Source organism: Gymnoscopelus braueri (assembly GCF_963280865.1).
Source record: "Gymnoscopelus braueri genome assembly, chromosome: 16".
Classification (NCBI taxonomy): domain Eukaryota; kingdom Metazoa; phylum Chordata; class Actinopteri; order Myctophiformes; family Myctophidae; genus Gymnoscopelus; species Gymnoscopelus braueri.
The window spans coordinates 32,146,003-32,167,562 of NC_137616.1; the positions used below are offsets into that span (position 1 = coordinate 32,146,003).

At 40.6% G+C, this 21,560-nt stretch overlaps 1 protein-coding gene across 2 annotated transcripts in view; it reads right to left on the bottom strand.

Moving 5' to 3' along the window:
• Positions 1 to 3,199: 3,199 nt before the first annotated feature.
• The window catches only part of cd2ap (CD2-associated protein), a gene marked incomplete at its 5' end in the record, with an annotated part of 75,224 nt that continues 56,863 nt past the window's right edge, over positions 3,200 to 21,560 (bottom strand). For both annotated transcript variants that reach the window (XM_080452985.1, XM_080452984.1), the window contains 7 exons: positions 3,200 to 5,539; positions 6,654 to 6,717; positions 7,749 to 8,014; positions 11,183 to 11,266; positions 11,669 to 11,781; positions 15,057 to 15,172; positions 16,012 to 16,171. In XM_080452985.1, coding sequence (XP_080309111.1) covers positions 5,498 to 5,539; positions 6,654 to 6,717; positions 7,749 to 8,014; positions 11,183 to 11,266; positions 11,669 to 11,781; positions 15,057 to 15,172; positions 16,012 to 16,171 — 845 coding nt within the window. In that variant the 3' untranslated portion in view covers positions 3,200 to 5,497. The remainder of the gene's footprint in view (positions 5,540 to 6,653; positions 6,718 to 7,748; positions 8,015 to 11,182; positions 11,267 to 11,668; positions 11,782 to 15,056; positions 15,173 to 16,011; positions 16,172 to 21,560) is intronic.

The following is a 21,560-nucleotide window of genomic DNA, read 5'->3' on the forward strand; positions in this document are numbered from 1 at the left end:
ACTGTCAAATTTGTGGATGTCAATTAGTGACATTAACTACATGAACCCTAGCGCCCCTATTCTGGGTGCAAAATAGCAGATCTAAACACTCATACACAGCGAAGAGATTTGGTGCAGAGTGAAAAAAGGAGCAGACCAAGTATAGCGCCCTGGGGGACCTATACTCAGTTGACCGGTTGAGTTGGTTTAAGTGGTTAAAGCTACAATACGGGACTACGGTTAATGAATAATATATTATCGTAACAAATATGAATGGTACCACTCAGGTGGTACCAAAAATAAATATGCAAAAGGGAGCTACAATGTGCAAACTTTTATTTTGTCTCCAAGTTTTGTAGTATGAAGTGCCGTTAAATGGAAAATGGATGTGCGCCTCTTTTGATCCTAATTATATGATCAGATTATAATCCAGGCATTTGTTTTTGCCCTCAGTAACCAAAGTCAGGCCCAGCTGCATCACTCCTCTAATAGGGTTCAGACTGACATGCCAGCCCTTGGTTACACAGCCTCAAGCAATGACAAATTCCCAGGTGATAATCTGTATTTAATACAATAAAGATGTAGAGATGAGGTTGGAAAAACAGTGGAGTATTCCTTTAAGGGACACAATGGAGTGAAGCCTGAGGAAGATACACAGTTGTGTAGAAGATTATCATTGCCTTAGTAAGACATTTGTGAGATATAATATAAGTCAAAAAATAAAAAACAAAATAAAAATCCTAACATGTTCTGATCAACTATTTACACAAGGCTACCAATTGTGAATTTGTCTGAAGCCGTTTCAGATGCAAGAAAAAAAAAAAAAAACATGGCAAAAAGACAAAAAGGTTGCCCTAACCCAACAAGTCAATGATGCATAGCTACAGGTCTTTCAACCTTCATACATGTTCACAGAATATACGGTATGTTCCTTTGAGAAAGTTGTGGGGGAGTTATAAAAACTCCACAAAAAACAGGACTATAAAGAAGCACATTTAACATTTGCATCTTCTAAAGCCAGCTGAGAGCTGTGTATGTATGAAAGTCAATTCTTATGCATGTGTAATTTACACATCTACAGGATTCTGATTTGCAGGACTGTACACGTGTTTCGGACAGGCCACTGTGTAAATGCTGAGAAATGGCACTGCTTTTCCATGCTGTAGATCCTTAGTCCAGGATAACTTTAGTCCTAAAGGCTAATTCAGCCACACTGCAACAAGATTTAAGATTCTAGCTCAAAGCTAAGTGCTAAACAATGCACATTGTTTCAGTATTTGTGTACTAGCTAGCATTGAGCAAAACTCAGTGCCATCAGAATGATCCCACTTTATATCAGAGTCGAATTGGAACTCCCCATTGTAATGCACTGAAATTCGTATAAATCACCATAGCCCAAACCATAACATTGTGGGTGAATATTGTTGCTAGTCACTGTCGACCGTGTTGTAAAAGCCAACAACACCCGTAGCCATGGTATAATCAAGATATAGGTGTATTATTGTTTGATTTAGAAGATACTGGTATGAACTCCAGCGTTTCTTTCAGCAAAGTGCCCAGTTGACTTGCAGGTTAAAAACACAGATTACTGGAATAAGGGTAGCGCTAAAGGATCAGGGGAACGATCTCAGTGCTAAGAAAGAATACAGCAACATACTGTACATAACCTGACCTCTCTGACACACGGAAACATCCCCAGTGTAAAATGGACCCTTACCACTGAGGATGTGGTCCATTTTTACACTCAAAGAGTTAAAAGAATATCGATCTGGCCATTGTATACAGTGCTGCGGGAGGGTCCAGTTAAGCGTGTTCCTGGGCTTGGTCCATGAGGGAAAAGGTACTGTATATACTGTATACTGTAGATAAGAGGAGAGAGAGAGGCACAGACCGTAATAAATTACAGCTGTGGATGATCAGACTGAAAAGCCTGGAAAGAGACTGCTTGATCTCAAAGCCTTCTTTAAATGAAAGCGAGGGAAAAGACCTGAGAGAAAGGTGTGGATGAAAGGAGTGTGTAAGAGGAATGAGAATATACTGTGTGTGTGTACAGGTAGATAGTCTTATCTATGCATCCATCTATCTAGAGAGATACGGTAAGACAGGAAACGAGATAGCAAGCTGCATTCGGTGCAGATGATGCATGCTTTGACTTTCTGCTTTTTTTCTTTTGCGATTCTCCAGCAACCTGTTGAACCACTAAACCACTCAGCCAGTCAAAGTTGTTTGTAAGAGATATTTTTTGGTTAAAACATTTTTTTTTTGTGTTAAAACAAAGCTCAATATTGTTAACCCATTCAATCCGGGAACGCATCTCTTGTCACTTTCGATTTCTTTGCCTATTAAAAAATAGCAGATATACAAGCTCATAGCGTGGCACTTGGTGCCGCGCAATTTCTTTTTAAAAGTCGTGAAAAGGTGTGCAAATCTTTGAATATATATATATATATTGTTTAAAGCGAACATTAGTAACTCAAATCTTTGCTTCTGGGGGTCCAGAAGCAAGATTTTTTCAAAAATAGCAGATCTACAAGCTCATAGCGCGGCACAGAAATAAAAAATGACAGAGACAAGTTCCTGGATTGAATGGGTTAAGGAAGCTCTATATTCCAATAGTAATCATTGCTTTAGAGCGGTGGTTCCCAACCTTTTCCGCTAGTGAATGTTGAAAGTGTTCGCAGCCCACCCATCTGACCACTTAAAATGGCAGCCAAACGGCTACCGTGTTAGTGGTCAGCTGGGTGGGCCGTGTGCATTTTCAGAGCACGTTTGTTAATGATCAATCAATCGATCGTGTTTTCCGGCCTGGATCAGAGGAACTAACTTATCGATATACTTATAGATTACAATAGAATATTTTAAGATGAATGTTATATCATCATCAATTAACTCATTCACTGCCAGAATTATTGCTGGCCGCGTTTGCCCACTGCCAGAGATTTTTCATTGAAAAAAAAAGTACTCAGGAGCCGAGATACATAATTTTTAAGTTTTAAGTTAACAAGGACGTGGATGGGAGTCTAGATCTTCGAAAAATCATATCTCCTTGGTCTTTGGGTCAAATTTGAAAAAAATGTAATTACGTTTTTTAGGTCAGTGGCAGTATTGGTTAATTACGTCAGAGGCAGTGAATGAGTTAAATCTTACAGTTTTGGCAATGATTCGGGGGCCCACTTGCGATATCCTCACAACAAACAGGTTGGGAATGGCTGCTATAGAGTGTTTGTTCAGTAACGGACGGGGTCTCCCCGTCTCTTTAGAAAATAGACCATACATTTTCAGCTTTTTTTTTTTTTCAAATTTAATCCAATCAGGAAGAGAGAACCCCGCAAAGATCATCAGCTTGTGTTCCAGTTACAAATTTGTCTGCTAATTTATTTGTTTAATCACTTAAAATTTTACTTTTATCCTGATTGAATTCTCTCTCCTGACCGGTTATTGAACAAACACTATGGCAATGATTGCTATAGGAATATAGAGTGTGTATTATAAGTGTTATTTATAAACACTTAGGAAACACATTTAATAATCACTTACCGCATTATTTGGAAAATAGCCAATCTACAAACTTGATTTTTTTGTGGTTAACAGAATGTATCTATACTTCTCTCTTTTCCTACACATCCCCCTCCCTCCATGCCGGTACTGATGTTGCCAATACCATTGTTGTTACTGGCTTCACTTCCGATATGAAATATACTTGTATACTGTACATTATACAACAGGTAGTTCCAACCAAGCAATCTGAATGGTTGAAATAGGATCTCCACCGCGCTAAAATGAGCATGACAACACACCTAGCCTGATCACAATATAAATATTACTCTGACACTGTTCAGCACAGTAAAATCCTCAGTGGATTGATTTGACTGTGTACTAGAAGCTCCTCCCACTCTGTCATCGTCATCATCATCATCAGCAGCTGTGCTGATCAGATGGAGTCTCGGCAGGGCAGCTCTGCTGCACTAGGCTGGGCAGCTAGGCTAGCAGTTTGCATGAGAAGCTTGCAGACGTAGTAGCTAAATCTGGCATTACAAATGATCAATTGCTAGTGAATATCTTACTTACACTGAGAGAGCCAACAGTGAAGTTTTGTTTCTCTATGTACAGTACTATTGATTCAGTTTGGGAATAGTTGTCTGGCAGACAGCCATATCATTGGGTCCGGAATGGCTGAGTTGAGTGAGAGAGTTGTCTCTGTCAGTCCCCACATATTTTCAGTATAACAGAGATAACACTCGCAGAAAAGGTTATTTTGAGAGCGAATTGCCCCACAATATGAATACATTTGATATGTTTTATTTTGATGGTAACCGTTGTATAATCGCAATTGTACACTTGAGGGTGCGCTTTACCATTATTATTGGCATTTCAGTGATGCACCTTGCATCGTGATGTTCCTGACTGCAATCACTGTCGTGCAAATAACCTCTTGTGTAATATTGCTTAATTCTATACACTGCAAGCTTGCTGAGAACATTCTGAACGGGTGAAAACCATTTTAACAAACCTTCCCCACTTGGAATAATGTAAAACAAATACAAAACAAATTAAAAAAAGGATTGGGCCCTCTATATACTATTTGACTAGGTGTCAGTAGACTTTTCAAAAAATAGATATATATTTATATAATACCATGCTGCAGATATCCAGAAAGAAACCATCCAGATTAATGGAAGTTCCCGTTATCAACACTTAAGATTCTTTTTTTGTTGGTTGGTTCTCACTTTACAGGCACAGTAGTGTTACCCTGGATAGGAATGTTAGAAAATATACATCAAAAGACAAAATAAAACAAAACAAAAACAAGCTAGCCAACTCCCTGGTAGCGTCGCCGTGGCAATGAGAGCAGCAGCACCACGCAGAGAAATGTCACTCAATTTCCACAGCATTGTGTAATTTCACGTAATTATCCGAAAGAGAGGCTAATGTGTCAATGTTGACTTAAACAGAGTATTTTTTTCTTATTATTTAAAATCAACTGCAGGAGCATTATATATGTAAAAGGAGAAAAAAAATACGAAACAAAAACAAGCACCCCCAGCTCTTAAGCTCTTATACACAGTCAGTAGTATTGAGTGCGAATGCCACCCTATCTGTCTCAGGAGAGCTTCCCTATTAGGAAGGGAAGATGGAGAGGGTATGTGAGTGAGTGTGTGTGTGTGTTGGGTGGGACTGCAAGTCCAGCACAGTAGTTATAAGGCCTCGATTTAGTTTTTATGTATTTAGGGGGGAACAAAGAAAAAAAAAGAAACATATACATCTAGTTTGAACAAAATATGTGCAAAAAATGTAAATCTTACAAATAGTTTTTTTTTTGTTTTCCCTCTTTTTTTTAGATGTCTAAAAAAAAATGAAAAGAAAGAAAAAAGATTGTGCGAGAGGTGGTCCGTCCGTTTGCTCCGCCCCGCCTCCACCTGTCTCTGCCTGTCCGTCCATCATCATCTTCTGGTTTCGCTGGTTGGTCGACAGGTCAGCAGGTGACTTCTCAATATTGGTTTTGATTGGAGAAGAGGCCTCACGTCGATTGGACGATCCTCTTTAGCTTCTCTATCTCTATCTGTGGAGACAGACAGTGCATACATGTTTACAGTACAGCAGGAAAAGGGCCCTGGATGGTGTCTACACACTCCACCTTAGCCCGTAGCACTTGCCCTAGCCTCGACAACCTTCAACCTTGCAGGCTTATGCAAAGGCTAAAATGTAATTTAGATAGCATGTTATGTAGACAGATGCCACATTCATTTTGCTTGTAGATCTGCTATTTACACACGATTTTTTGGAAAACTTGTGAAAAGTTATTCATTAATAATAATAAATAAATACAAAGGTGTCAGGCTTGGGGGCGGGCTCGAGCTGTAAAATTGCAGCACCTATCGGGCCAGGGGCCGGCCTGGGCTAAATTCCATGGGTCAGGGCCGAGCTAGGGCCCACATTTTCGGCCCGTGCAGGGCTCTAGTCTGAACTCTTGGCTCGAGTCTGGCTATACAGTAGCTTGCCTCCATCATGACATGACGTTTCTATATCTTCACAAACGTTGTGCAGAGGCACACTGGTGTGCTGTGAGACAAGTCCAGGTTTGCCTTGGGATTTTGTGACAACCACACATTACCTGTTTTTAATAGCAAACATTACAGCGTTACAAGCTTGGGCTATTATCGCGGGACACTGTCTAAGTATAAGATACCGCAGTAAATGTATGATATCAGTACTCTACATCTCCCAATACAGAGGTCAATTATACAGACTTTTTATTTGGCATTAGTAAATAAAAATGTTTACAGAGCTATAATAGTGATGACGGATGCTATAGGGCCTATAGCATCCGTCATCTGTGCAACATTGCCTATAGTATAGGCAATGTTGCACAGATATGAATGCAGGTCTGCCATGAGATTTTTACTTGCCCCTTGGTGTGCCTTGGGCACAAAACATTTGAAAGCCACTGGCCCAAAGCCTCTCGACAGGAAGTCCTGCATCTTTGCCCACCTCCTGCGCTGAGCTACGCGAGCGCCATACTGCGCAATAGTGCAAGAAATCAATCGAGGTGACCGGGAGTTACTATTTATTATTGTACAATATGATTTGAGTGTGTGAGCATTCGATGCACTCACTGATGTGAGTGGAATGTGTTGAGGCATCTCAGTGTGCTACTGAGAGACAATCCATGTTACCTGCAGTGCCACGCGCTTCTGCCTCTCGTCATCCAGCTCTTTTCTTAGTTCCCCAATCTCTTTCCTGGAAGGACAAAAACAGACACGTGCACATGTTCATTACAATGCACAGTATACCCTTGCAACACACTTGCAAAGTGTAGCCCAGTAACAAAGATTGTTCTTTTTAAGATGACACACACACACACACACACACACACACACACACACACACCAACAAACAATGGAAGCAGAGGGAAAGTGATACCATGGTCGATCACTTTTCCATGCTCTATAGGAGCACGATAACTAAAAGTAGTTTTTTGACTTAAGGGACCTCAGCAACCGATCCTGAGACCTTCTGGTAATTAGAAAAATTAGAGATGACAGGCAATTAGTAAGATTTATTTATAAACATGGACAGCCAGTCCACAGCCTGATACAAGATGCATTCAATTATAATTGTATTTTGGGTTTAGATCTAAACTGATGCTCACAAAGTAGCCATTTAAAGTTTGATACAAGCACAAGCTTTCATTGAAACTTGCATTGAATTGACTTGTACAATTGTGTTGTCTAATGAAGTAGAAATGTCTTAAAGCCCCCTTCCAGTATTTCTTTGAAGCCCCCTTCCAGTATTTCTTTGAATCTTTTAGCGGTTTAATATTTTCCTATGCCAACCTATAGTGCTTTACAGTATATCGATTCCAGAGAAAACAGACAATTTTGGACAAATTCTGAAGTGCATTTTGAGTTCTCCTCTTGAAACTGTACAGCATTCAGCTTAAAAGTAATGTACCATTAATCCTGCTGCCACTCCCAACTTTGAATCAGCCATAAAGATGGCCCTGCTAGTCCGCATGGCTGCTATAGTGCTGCTTAGGTGATGTCAATGTGCGCATTGATTTGAAAATAAGAGGTAGAAACAGTCAGTAAAATTAACAGGAGGTGGGCTTAAACCATTTGAACCCTGGTGTCCCTATTTTGGGCATGTCATTATAGGTTAAACTCTTCAATTTATTAAAAAAAATCTAAAGATCTACAAGCTAACAAAGCGCTGCGGCACGTTTGTGAGCTTGTCATATCATAACATGCGTAACATTCAGCTCAGTTTACATGTGCTGGGTCTTGAGGAGCTCCACAGACAGCTCGAGATCTTTCATCTGGTTCTGCATCTCCTCCATTTGGGCCGCCTGGTCCTCAGGCTCCGGCCTGATTCTGCTGCCCTGGCCCGGCGCATCCGTGCTGCTCAGCGTGCTGGGATCGGGACTGGGAGTAGGGGCTGGTGCTGGTGCTGGCGCCAACGGGCTGGGCTTGGGCTCCGCTGCGACCACGATGGGTTTGAGGAATGACGGTGACAAGGTGATGGTACTGGCTGAAGGCTGTGGAGTAACGGAGGAGAGAGGGGGAAATGTCGAGACAAGAGAATGGAAGGGAGACGGACAGAGGGAGAAGAGAGATTAGTGAGTGAGTTATATAAATTAAGACCTGAGGCCGATTCTACAAAATGTCTTCTAAATCCTAACAGTTTTCTGAAACACTTATGTTACTATAATATCAGTGGTTCTCAAATGTCAAAGACCTCCAAAATTATTTGTACTAGGCCGCGGACCACCATCTCAAAAATATTTAGTTCCAGCGACCCCCAGAAGCAAAGATTTGAGTTACAAATGTTAGCTTTAAAAAAAAAGTAATATTCAAAGATTTGCACACATTTTCATGATTTTTCAACAATACAAGCTCATAGCGCTGCACAGCTTGTATTGTATATCTGCTATTTTTGAATAGCCAAAGAATAAAACGTGGTTAAAATCTAAAATGACAGATGCTTCCCCCGGTCTTAATGGGTTAATAAGATAAAAGTCTGTTTGGCATCAAAACTAATTTGTGGAAATGGTTCTTGTAGTAAATGGAGGCATGGTCAGGGGTTGATCTGGCAGCTGAATGAAGTGTGTGTATGTGTGGCGAGGTGCACATCTGTATATTTAACTCTTTGTCCTACAGGCTCACAAGGAACCAGTGAGACTTATAACAGCGGAAGGAGATGGAGTAACTGGATTCATTTTACAAACACCAGAGCAAATAAACATTATTACTGTATAGGGCAGCAACTAACAATTATTTTCTTAGCCATTACTCTTTTTTGTTAATCAAATAATTATAATGAATTAATATTATAATAATATTTATCAAGAAATCGATGTGAAAGAATTCTTAGTTATCATCGATTAAATTAAATCAATTTGTTTGATTAACTGTTGCACCAATATTACTATATGATCTCCGTTTACCGTGACCTTCCAGGGAAAAAAACATTTCACGAATGTTACAAACCTATTATCACCCTATTATGACAAGTCACTTCCCATAGTGGCTATCGAACAACCTGCGATAGTGGGACACGTCATCACATTTCCGTGTGACCGTGAAGTGGTTTCATATCAAAGACCAATACATTTCTTCATGCATTTCCCCCCCCCCCCCAAGGACAGCGAGGTGTGCGTGCGTCATTCATTCCACCCGGGGCGCGCTATCCCAGGTGCCTCATCCACTCCAACTCCCCCTCAGGGGGAAGATTCCCTCTTGGACATTCTGCTCCATCTACATTCTCCCGCCCTTTGGAGAGATTCCAAGAGTTGCACTCTCACTTTGATACAATAAAGGAGGCTGACCTGGGTCACGGGGAGTTCATTGAAAAAAAAAAGACCCACTGGGTTATGTGAGCTGGAAGCCAGACTTACTCTGAGTGGTTTGAAGGGCTTACTGAAGGAGGGGGAATATGCATGTGCCTGAGAGAGAGCGTGCGCATGTGAGCGAGATAGAGAGAAAGGAAAACCAGACATGTTGCTATTGCTGCAATCGTATATGATATACAGGGTATCGGTATACATGATTATGCCCTATTGCACATTTTCTGCTGTTATGGTTATGCTGATGTTGCTACTGTAGTAGTAATTCTTCACAGGGCTTTTTCTTATCTTATCTGTGCTTTTCTTAGCTTTATTATTGCTACTGTCACGCTGATGTGTCCTGTTGCACTGTGTTTTTGCAGACCTCACACACTTGCATTTCGCTGCTTGTACCTGTATCAGCAGTGACAAATAAACCTTCTTGGAAACTAGAGAAAAACAAAAAGGGACAGATGTGGTGGTAATTACCTCGTGAAATCACCCCCGGGTAGCACGTCACGTCACGCGAAACACACTTTCATCTTATTTCGATGACTTCCTTGTTACACTCTCCCATTTCACCTATATTTTTCTCATTTCACCCCTCTCTGTGTGCATTATTGGAAACAGTTCAGCAATTTGGTGGTCCCTGAAACTCTCTGCCTGCAGCAATACGAAAATCCGTCCAATCAGTCCTGATTGCCTGTGAAGAATCCAGTCTAATTGTTTCTTCCTGATGCAGAGAGGCCTCTCAGGGGTGAACTGAAGGACTGGCGGCCCTTCTTTCCAACCCCTTTCTCCATCTTCCCACTTCCGCCATTAACACATAGACACGAGCTGTTACATTGTCTAGTGGAAGACCAATTTAATATGTGTCTGTCCGTCAGATTCTATATACAGCAAGCGGTTGACTTGTCAAAACCTCCTACGCTAAGATGTATTATTGTGTTATCGAACAGGTACTGCAGGTTACTTAACCCATTAAGACCTGAGGTTCCGATTCTACAAAATATTTAGATTTTATTTTTTTGAAAAAAAAAATATATATATATATATATATATACACATTCAAAGATTTGCACACCTCTTCCAAAAATAGCAGATCTACAAGCTCGTAGCGCGGCACTCGGTGCCGCGCTATGAGCTTGTATATCTGCTATTTTTGAATAGCCAAAGAAATCTAAAATGACACATAATGCGTCCCCGGATTGAATGGGTTAACAACAACAAGGAGCGCATCACGTGGATTCATCAGTCTGTGGCTGTAGAGAACTGACACAGTGGGGATCAATGCTGCCCCACAGTGCGTGTTCAAGCACAGATAATGGCTCTGCCGAAGCAAAGTTTAGCAATTCAATCAGGTGCCGTCCATGCACGTGTACGCACGCACTCATGCACAAAAGAAAACAACACACGTGCGTACGTTACAAAACAATCCCCGTCTCAACAGTCCTGGTGGAGGATTGATCCCCACCGGTTGTGGGGGGCACATTGTAATGTGATTCAAATGTTTGCTATTGTTTCTCATTATATATGTATTTTTTTATGTTGTTATCAGGGCGTCCTTGAAAAAGAGAGCTTGCTCTCAATGGGCTTCCCTGAATAAATAAAGGAAAAAGAAAAAAGAAAAAAAAGAAGAGAAAGAGGAACTTAGTACTAACTCACCTCTTACAAAAAAGTCGGAAAAAAAAGTCCATGAGGCTAATAGCTTAGGGGCCCTATTTTGGGCGCCGTCTTATTTGAACTACTTGAAAAAGTTTTTCAAAATAGTAAAAAATGGCAAAGAAGTTTAGGGATAATGGGTAAGGCGGCGGCCAAAATAGGGCCCTATGTCTGTATCAGTGGCGCATTGTTGTGAGATAGATGCTGTCGCCATGTTACCTTTCTGGTTTCTGGCAGCTTTGGTTTGGCTACGTCCTCCTCGTCCACTTTGAAGGACTTCTCCACGTTAATGTCCTTGGTCGGCTGTGGGGCGAAGTAGCAATAATTGAAATTATGACTTTAAACTGACTGTCAGCTATAATCATTATGTGCGTGCGCTAGGGCTGAGCAATATGACTTTACATTAATATCACTTACATTCTTTCGACTTTTCTTTTGTGTGAAAATGGCATTGTGCCTGTAGTTCGGCTACTTTCACAAATCTTTCACGCCAACATTGTACAACAAAGTATAATACAGGTTAAGTGGTTAATCAGACTAATTGAATTAGTCCATTATAATGAATACAAATATATTTAAAAAAAACCTGCTTCTCGATTAACCTACATGAGCAAGATTAAGTTGATTATTGGTTCTTCAATTTGGGTCAATTGCCCAGCCCGTGTGTGTGTGTGTGTGTGTGTGTGTGTGTGCGCGCGCGCTCACCGAGTGTCCTCCAAACTGGGCTGGCAGCCTCCTGCCTGGCATCTTTGGTCTATTAGCGGTGGGGTGAGAGAGCTTCTCTGAGGTAGACGACAGGTCGTCAAAACTCATTAGATCTGCACAGGGACACGCACATACATACACAAACAAACACAGAAATGAAGGTAAGGTAAGAGACTCAGATACACTTGTAGAGAGGAAGATATACAGTAGGAAGAAGGGGGAGGTAGAAAAGATTTCTCTGCATTTTACTTTTATATTACATTCTTATTAACCCATTGAGACCTGAAGCCGATTCTACATGTCTCCTAAATCCCAACAGTTTTCTGAAAAACGTATGTTTCTATATCAGTGGTGCTCAATCTTTTTCATGTCAAGGACCCCCAAAATTATATGTAGGCTATTTGGCCGCAGACCCCAGTCAAAATATGCTGTTCCAGGGACCCCCAGAAGCAAAGATTTTAGTTAAAAATGTTCGCTTTAAAAATATATATATTCAAAGATTTGCACACATTTTCACGATTTTTCAGAAATGGCAGATCTACAAGCTCGTAGCGCGGCACTCGGTGCCGCGCTATGAGCTTGTATATCTGCTATTTTTGAATAGCCCAAAGTGTAAAATAATGCTTTTTAGCTCAAATCTAAAAATGACACAGTTCCAGGTCTTATTGGGTTAAACCTTTTTGACAATAACATCACAGTACAACAACATTGTTGCCATGCATATGATATATCCACATCAGTCAGATAGCAAACAAAACATAATACGGATTACGTGTAGGGCGTATTTAAACACTACATAATATTATGTATATAGGTTTCCTTGATTGTGAAAGCATACAGCAGAAGTAATGTACTGTAAATTACACTACACAGTGAGGATGAGGAGTAGAAAGCCATCAGCCACACGCTTTTTCCACTGAATATGTATTATCATTTGTCATGCTTTTTTTTTTTTCAGTCTTTGTACGACAGTTGGTTTTTCCATCTCATGAATCTCTTTATGATTTCAAGCCAATCTCCTGTAGTTGGGTTGCTCTGTAACAATTTAAGAGTCTAATCACGTTCTTTAACGCATCTGTGTCACTTTAGATGTCTTTGGCTATTCAAAAATAGCAGATATACAAGCTCATAGCGCGGTACCGAGTGCCGCGCTATGAGCTTGTAGATCTGCTATTTTTGAAAAATCTTGAAAACATTTTTTTTTTGATTTTTTTCCAAAAACTGTTATGATTTAGATTTTTTTTTAAGAATCGCCTCAGGTCTTAATGGGTTAAGTAGATGTAAATAAATGACATCCAATTTCGAATCAAGCCAAGGTTACATACAGAAATAGGACAAGGAAGAGTAAAGATCAATTTAATCATATGGGGTCATGGACAAAAACCTCAGGATATCTGTCCTCTTTGTTCAAGAGGTTGAACAAAGAGGACAGCTAACACTGTCCTCCTTGTTCAGCTAGCGCTGAAGTGACCTACGACTGGGTTACCTGCTGGTACTTTCATAACTTACAAAGACATTATGTGTACGCCGTGCAAGTGTGTGTGTGTGTGTGTGTGTGTGTGTGTGTAAGCACGGTACATGCCAAGGTAAACCAACATTCTCATTTCCTATAGTGCTCATGTGCTGTGCCGATGGCTTGTGTAATATGTAAACCCAAGCATATGTTGTCGTGTTTTATGTGCAGCAGCTACCTAGCTAGCTGCACCCTGTGCGCCACAGTGGTTTGGAACTGGTATTACACGTGATGGAGAGGGAAAATTGAGTTTTCGTGTCAAACTGGCTCCTGGTGGAGGAGAGCGTGGCCAAGGCGTTTTAGCAGCTCTTTCACACTTTTTAAAAGGTTCCTGTAGCAAACACGAACTCCCCAAAGAAACACCATCAGACCAAGTCTACAAACGGTTTATCTCATATATCCTATCTTTTTTCAAGGTCTTTCTTTTTCTGCTCTCTTCCCATTTTCCCACCCCATCTCTTTTCGCGCTCCCTTTCTTCTCGCCTTCTCTCCTTTCTCACTTCTCTCTCCCTTCACCACTTTTCATGAAGCTGTGCCTTTGTTGCTGTCGGGAGGTGATAAGTAAAAGTCCCTCCGCCCTCAACAGTTGTTTATGGTGAATAAAACACATTAACCATCCCACTCTCCACTCTAGTTCCTTCCCGTCTGCCGTTAAAAAAAAAATGATGTCAATCTAATGTAAATACAATCACTCCATTTGCAGGATCAGAGAAATTGAAATGACACATTAGTGACTGGTCTAAAAATAAATGATTTCAGTGTTTAATGATGTGATGGGTATTCTGATGGACACAAAGCTGCCCAAGGATTAGCCAGCATATGCAGGACCACGTGAATCAAAAATTCTAACAATTCTGGCCAACAATGATGAAAATAACTTTAGAATAAGACTTGACTGTGCGTGTTTAAAGGTTTTAAAGCTGACAGCCGTGTGGATTAAAAGCTAAGTACCAATGCAGTAAGTGACATCTGGGAACTGTTGGTTATCAGTTTAAACATAGTGGCTTAACAGTACTTTGCTGAATTGCTGTGAATACAGTCAATGTATTTACTGGTCGAGCTTAGCCTGGTTCCAGACCATAGACTCCGCCCACTCTCTGAGTGGACTGCTCCTCTTCGCAGCTTCAGTCTGATAATCAGGCTAGGTCGAGCTACCAGTGCATCAAAAAAGAAGCATTAAATGGCCAAGTAAATTCTGGATTGGGACTTTAACCCATTGAGACCTGAGGCGATTCTTAAAAATGTTTTCTAAATCCCAACAGTTTTTTGAAAAAAAATCTAAAATTTATTTTTCAAGATTTTTCAAAAATAGCAGATCTACAAGCTCGTAGCGCGGCACTCGGTGCCGCGCTATGAGCTTGTATATCTGCTATTTTTGAATAGCCAAATAAATCTTAAAGTGACACAGATGCGTTCCAGGTATTAATGGGTTAAAGTCCCAATCAAGACAACAGCAGGGGTCCTGTGTGGCAGTTGTCTGCACTGACCCCCTCAAGAAGTTCCAACTCTCAGACAGAATGACACACTGCCCTGGCGGCTGACGGGTCAGCACTTCCAGTTCGTATCCTCATCAGTGCAAAAGTTTGGGGCAGGGGTATTCAACTAGTGCTTCACCTGAGGTACTTCCACCTCACATCCCCCTTCTTCTACTTGACCTTCGGAAGTACTGACGGCAGTAAACGTCAGGGCCCCGATTCCACATGTTGAATCGATTCAACATGATCAATCGGCCCCTGAAAACTTCCACAAGGGCCAAATCCCACCGATAAAAAGCACGCACCTAGCAGATGATCCCTGACACAAAGGACCCCTGCCGACCATGTGCTGAGTGAATCTGGGCCTTAAAGACAGAGGTTTGAAGCAGGCCATACATACCGGTACCCATGTCTGGGGCCTTTTCCCCCCAGTCCCCAGACAGGGTTTTGGGTTTAGTGGGTAACGTTGGCTCCACTTCGGACTTCGGTCGCAAGGAAGGCACCTCTCCATTGTGTCTAGAGGAGAGAAATGTACTTAAAATGCAGAATTGCTGCGGTATCGACTCAAGAGAAACAGGAACCGTATTCATTGGGCTGCAACTATCCATTATTTTCATTATTGATTAATCCGTAGTTTTTTTTATTAATCGATCTATGCAATTAAATTAAATTAAATTAAAGAGAACAATTTAGTGCCTCAAATAAACTAAGATACCTGGTGTACATCAAACGTACAGCATCTCTCTAAACAACATGCAATCTGAATAACATTAACATTTGTGGTCAAGAAAAAACTAAAACACGTGAGCAAGTAACCAGCATAGTATATCTGCATAGTAAGCAAAACAAAACAAAAAGCATTCACATTTTGACGTGAATGGCATTTTTATTCAGCACAACTGTATCCTTAGGGAAACACTGGCCACTGAATCTAGAATGTCACAACAGCTCATTGTGAAGATGATTGCTTGGTCTTCCTTACAGTGTCCTCCTGTCTCTGAAATAAAAAATACTGCCAGTTTCCAACATAATGGAAATATGCAGACAATGTAAACAATAGTAATGCGTAATTTAAAGACTAATAGAAGAAATAGAATTGAAGAAACAGCACAAGCCACCCCCAACCCCAACCCACAAAAACTGAGACTACACAACACTTATGGAAATGATGAACCTTAAAGGTTAATCATTTCCATAAGTGTTGTGTACTCTCAGTTTCAGCAGATGATCAACGTTTCTGGACGGATGATGACATGGCAGAAACCAAAACCCAAGTAATACATGTTTTGACAACACACTGCCGGGCAGTTTAGCTGGAATGAAATGGAGGGAGAGCAGAGAGACAACAGGCTTACTTGATGAGGTTCAGGCTAGGAGAGGGAGTGAGAGGCTTGTCTGGTCTCTTAGGAGGAATGCTGCCCGGTCGACCCTTGCCAGGTGGAGGGACAGGCTTCTTGGGCGGCACCACTGGGGCAGCAGGCTTAGATGGTTTGTGATCTGGCACAACTTTGTCAACTTGAGGAAAGAATAAAAAGGAAGGGAGGAGACGAGAGGAGGAAGACACACCGTTACTTATCCCTTCCCTTTATTACACTGTTGAAATGTCTGCATTGTGAAGACTTTAGCACCTTGCAGCAGGCTACACTCAAAAGAAGAATGTTTGACCGAGTTAAGCCATTGACATAAAAATCTGTACCATCATCCGACCCTCGTCTCTCACGCACACATCCCAAGAGTAGGTACCCGTATAATCTCTCTCACACAGAGAATAGAAAACCCTTTATTACCAATACGAGACTCACACAGGGAATTTGCTTTGTGAAATGTTGTGACAACCCAGCAGAACGATTAATGCAGGATTAGCAAGAAAGCTTTTTGTCCTGTGCCTTCCCCTGGCTCCCACTCCAAGAATAACAATATACAGTATAACACAGCCACAACAAGCTTGGTGATGTCTCATTTTCAACTGGCTTATGATAATAGCTATTTACGCAAGGTGATCTCAAAGTAGAGTGACAAATACACATCTTATCTACTAAGATGTATTTCATACACACACACACACACACACACACACACACACACACGCACACACACACACACACACACCCCCCCCCACACACACACACACACACACACACTTACGGTAGGCCTATTTGTATTATATGTCTTCCTTTCAGCACAATGAATTGAGAATACAAGCTTTATGCATACATTATAGAAACAGTAGGGATAAATGTATGAATGACAAAGTTTTCACTGGGGTTTAAGCAGCTTATGAACACATCATGCTGGGTAATCTTATCTTATTTTCAACACAAGGCACAATGAACTCAAACCTCAATGGGATGTTTAGTTGCATTATGTGTTGTATCACCAAACGGTCTTACTGGACTAATTCTATGAACGTAGAATGTCCCACTGTTTCAAGTGTGAGCTAAAATATGAGCTTCATATTAAAGCCTCACTGTGTAACTTTATAGAGTGAGCAGGAGAGGGAGGGTATAGGAAAGAGGAAAATAGAAGAGGTTGAGTCGAGTCAAATCAGTTGAGTATAAAATTCGCAAAAGAAAGATCTGTGCTTTGTAGCAGTGTTCAGCACTTCACGTTCAATAAATCGAAACCACCCCCCCCCCCCCCCCCCCCAACCCCAGAGGGAAAAGGTCAGATCTGAAATGTACAAGAAGGATGCCATCTTCCTGGGCAGCAGGAGGTCCTTCTTCCGCTTGCCTTAACCCATTCAAACCGAGAACGCAAACGGGAAAAATAGCAGATATACAAGCTCCGAGCTTGTTGATCTGCTATTTTTGAAAATTCATGACCATTTGTGCAAATATTTGAATATATATATATTTTTTTAAAGGGAACATTTGTAACTCAAATCTTTGCTTTTGGGGGTCCCTGGAACAAAATATTTTTGTGATGGGGATCGGCGGTCAAATACATATAATTTTGGGTGGTCCTTTGTTTGAGTTTGAGAACCACTGATATTAAAGCAACATACGTTTTTCAGAAAACGGTTAGGATTTAGAAGATATTTGTACAATTCCCTGAAGCAAACATTTGATTTACAAATGTTTGCTTTAAAAAATATATATATATTCAAAGATTTGCACACATTTTCACGATTTTTCAAAAAATAGCACTACAAGCTGGTAGATCTGCTATTTTTGAATAGCCAAAGAAATCAAAAAATGACACTTTCCCGGTCTGAATGGGTTAACCGAGGATCCAAAAGCAGACACGGAAGCCTGGAGAAAAGTGGGCGTGCAGCTTCAAGACACTGCTGTCACCGCTCATAACCGCCGACCCAGAAGACGTCTAATCAGCTCAGCATAAAATGCCACCGCAAAGTTCTTTACGGCTCACAGTCACTCCAAGGATCCGGGAAATATCTATGTAATACAGGGTCTTCCCTGTCTGACTGTGGGCTATGCAAATGTGTTGCGTGATGAGGGTGTGGAGGAAAAGGCATTTGGTGGAAAATGTTGCCTCTGGCATTAATGTATAAAAAAAAACTAAATACTTCACGATCTCATAAGAGGATATGCGTGGCTATGTTTTCTAGCTTACTGGTACATCTAGGTTGTGGTACACTTATGTTAATTAAAACATCAGACTTTCTCTGCCATTCTTATGTCCTTCTTATGAAGCTTTTAACCCCTTACAGTATATTATGAGCCAGAGCATATTTAGAGTAGATTATCTGCCGAGATCTACTGAAAGTGCCTTTAACGTCGAAGCATCTTTGCCTGCTCAGTCAATGGATACTGCCATGGCTTAGTGCCGTCAGCTGAATGCCATCAAATGTAGAGATAACATTAATGCATTCGGGTCACCTTTTTCTGTAAGACGTAAGCTTGCGAAATCCATGGCATTATTCAAATAACTTCTCAAAATAAGTTCATACAGAGAGACTTATATTTGATTTGTCTGTCTATCTGGAGTTATCTCGCAAACCCCTGGGACGATCAGCGCCAAATTTCTTGTGCACACTGCCATAAGTACCATTCGAACCCAAGAACAAATTCTGCGGGTCGATTAGTGTTTGGTTAATCATTTCAAAGAAATGTCAGAACCAATCGAATATCGGAACATATTTCCCAAGTCTATCAGGGTTCCGGTCCATTATTTTGAACCTGTTAAGACCTCTAGCTTGTAGATGTATTTTTGGCAACCAGACACCATCATATGACTAAGTATACAGTATATCAGGCCTAAATCTTCATATAACTGCATATTCAGAGAGGTTCAGGATTAAATCAAGAGACAACCAAACATAAAACATCTGTCTCTGGCACACACACCAGTGGGAAATTCAATCATAGTTCTCTGGATGTCATTGATCCAGTAAGAAACAACCATTTCAGATGTCTTACAATCAATTCAATTCACTGTAAGACAACTGCTTCTTATATATTCAATTTATGCGTTTACATTTAGGCTTGTTGATGCACTATATGGTTCACTTGAAGTACTGTACGGTTCACTTGAAGTAAATACAATTTACTTGATAATTTGCATAATATTATATTATTTAGGAGTATAGTCAACTGTTACATACTACAATCATATAGAGGAGACTAATTAAAAATAGCCATCTAACCATATAACTCAAATCAATAATCAAATGGAGAATCATGATGAATCAAGAATGTCATGACCACAAGAATAAGAATTTAATTGAATCATGAGATTAATGACTTTTCCCACCCCTAGTGTATATAAATATAAATTATGTATATCACGTTACATATCCAAGTAATTACAGATAACAGTTATCGGCTGATATGGCTCATCACCCACTCAGTCACCTCACCCAAGGTATTGTATTGGTGCTTAATTATACTTTTTAAGCAGTGTCTGGAGCTTAGAAGCTAGATGGATTGCTCAGAGGCTGATTAGAACGAACATAAATGTAGTTTGTTTCAGTCAGCCATTGGGGATTCCATTGATTCTGTTGGTAAATGGGGTCATACGGCTTTAAGATCTTATGGAAAGGGGGGAGGGTGCTCTAGGTGGGTGGGTGGGGGTGTGTGTGTGTGTGTGTGTGTGTGTGTCCGCGCGTGCGTCCATGCGTGCGTACGTGTGTATGTGTTGTCAGTGCAATGTAGAGGTCTGCAAGCCCATCGGGCCCAGGCACAATGACTTCATAGGTACAGCCCTGAGGCCAATTTCTTTTATTAATATATCAGGCTCGGTTCTGACTACGGCTCATTGAACTACTCTCTTTTCACTGACAATGAAAGGAGAGAAGTTTAAATAGTCTGCTATAAAGTTTAAAGGGACTACACCATGAATTTTAACTTTCTTATTTTTTGTGTTTTTGGTCTTAAAAAAAAAAAAAAAAAAAAACTGTTTTTTTCTTATTTCTTTCTTATTATTTTTTTACTTTTTCCACACAGAACCAGGAGATAACATGCATACAAACTGTCTCAGTAGCGCCCCGTGCCAAACAGGACAATGTGGTATTGCAGGTGAAAGTGCTTTATAAGCCAGAGAGAAGTTAGTTGGAATGAGTATATCTGAGGCTTGATTTAGGCTCAAACCTTTTGAAAAACGTTTGAGGGACATAAACAATATGATATTAAATATATATCTTTTTTTAAATTCATGGTGTAGTCCCTTTAAGTAAATAACTCATCTAGTCTCTCTATTCTCATGAGTTTGGAGTGAAAATGTGCTGGTGTAAACAGTGAATGAGGCCCATAACATATATGAAGGCCTACAAATATTAACTTTTGGGGGAATATGGCATACATTTGAAATATCCCATAGACTGTAAATCTTGATTTACTTATTTGCACATGTAAGAAATATGGTTCAGTGAAATTGTCCACATCAGTCTACACTCCTAAGCTTGCTTTCATGAATCCCCTGCATAGAAGTAGCAGTCATGGCTGATCAAAAACGCTCTTTAGTTAAAACCAAGGCTCTTTTTCATGTCGCCCTTATCATTAGTTTGCAGCCAGCTGCATATAAACTTAAAATGCTATTTAATGCCTATAAAACTTGCCTATAAAAAAAATGATGCTGCTCTCTAGAGATTGAAGTGTTGATTATTATGACCGTCTCCATATCCACATTGTAAATCAGTCCGATACCAAAAGAGTTACACAAATATCTTTGGTATTTGGCTTGATGAGAAGTTTACATTTACACCCTGTACATAAGATAATCTTGTCAGCAAACGGTCACAAAAAATTGGATTATTGTATAGGAACATAGCCAACCCTCCTGTGATTAGTAGGAGGGTTATTGAATCGGCCTTGGATTATAGAGAGTTGGAGACATAATCTATAGACATGCTACTCCTCCTATCCCTTATCCCTCTATACACCACTCTGCCCTCAGGTTTATCACCAGAGATAGTTACGGCACCCACCACTGTATCATTTACAATAAGGTTGGGTGATCCTCCCTAGCGGAGAAACATGACTTACATTGGCATCCGTTTATATACAAAGTCATTATTGCTGATCTTAGATCATGCATATCTAGCCTTTTGAACTGGTCCTTCGGATCTTGCCATACCCACTGAGTGGCTTACACTTCAGGTTCCTAGAGTTTGCACTGAATGTGGGCCCAAAACAGGAAAACAACCTACAATCCACATGATACCACGTACAGTCAGTCCAGAATTTGATGCTAAAGGATCAACAAAAGGAATCCAAAATCAAAGAATTCGAATTCTTGCAAAGCCAGCATCGACATCAAAGTGGGGCACCTTGAAGTACAGGAACCCCGTAGCCCTGCAAATCTTCATATTTGCCTCGATTCACACTAACTGTCAGCAAGGAGAAGCAATGATGTAAATTGGCAGATTAGAGAGATACTTATGCAGGGAGTCTGGCAGAACAGAGGAATGGTAAAGAACTAAGGGATGGGGGAAAAGAGGTAGAGA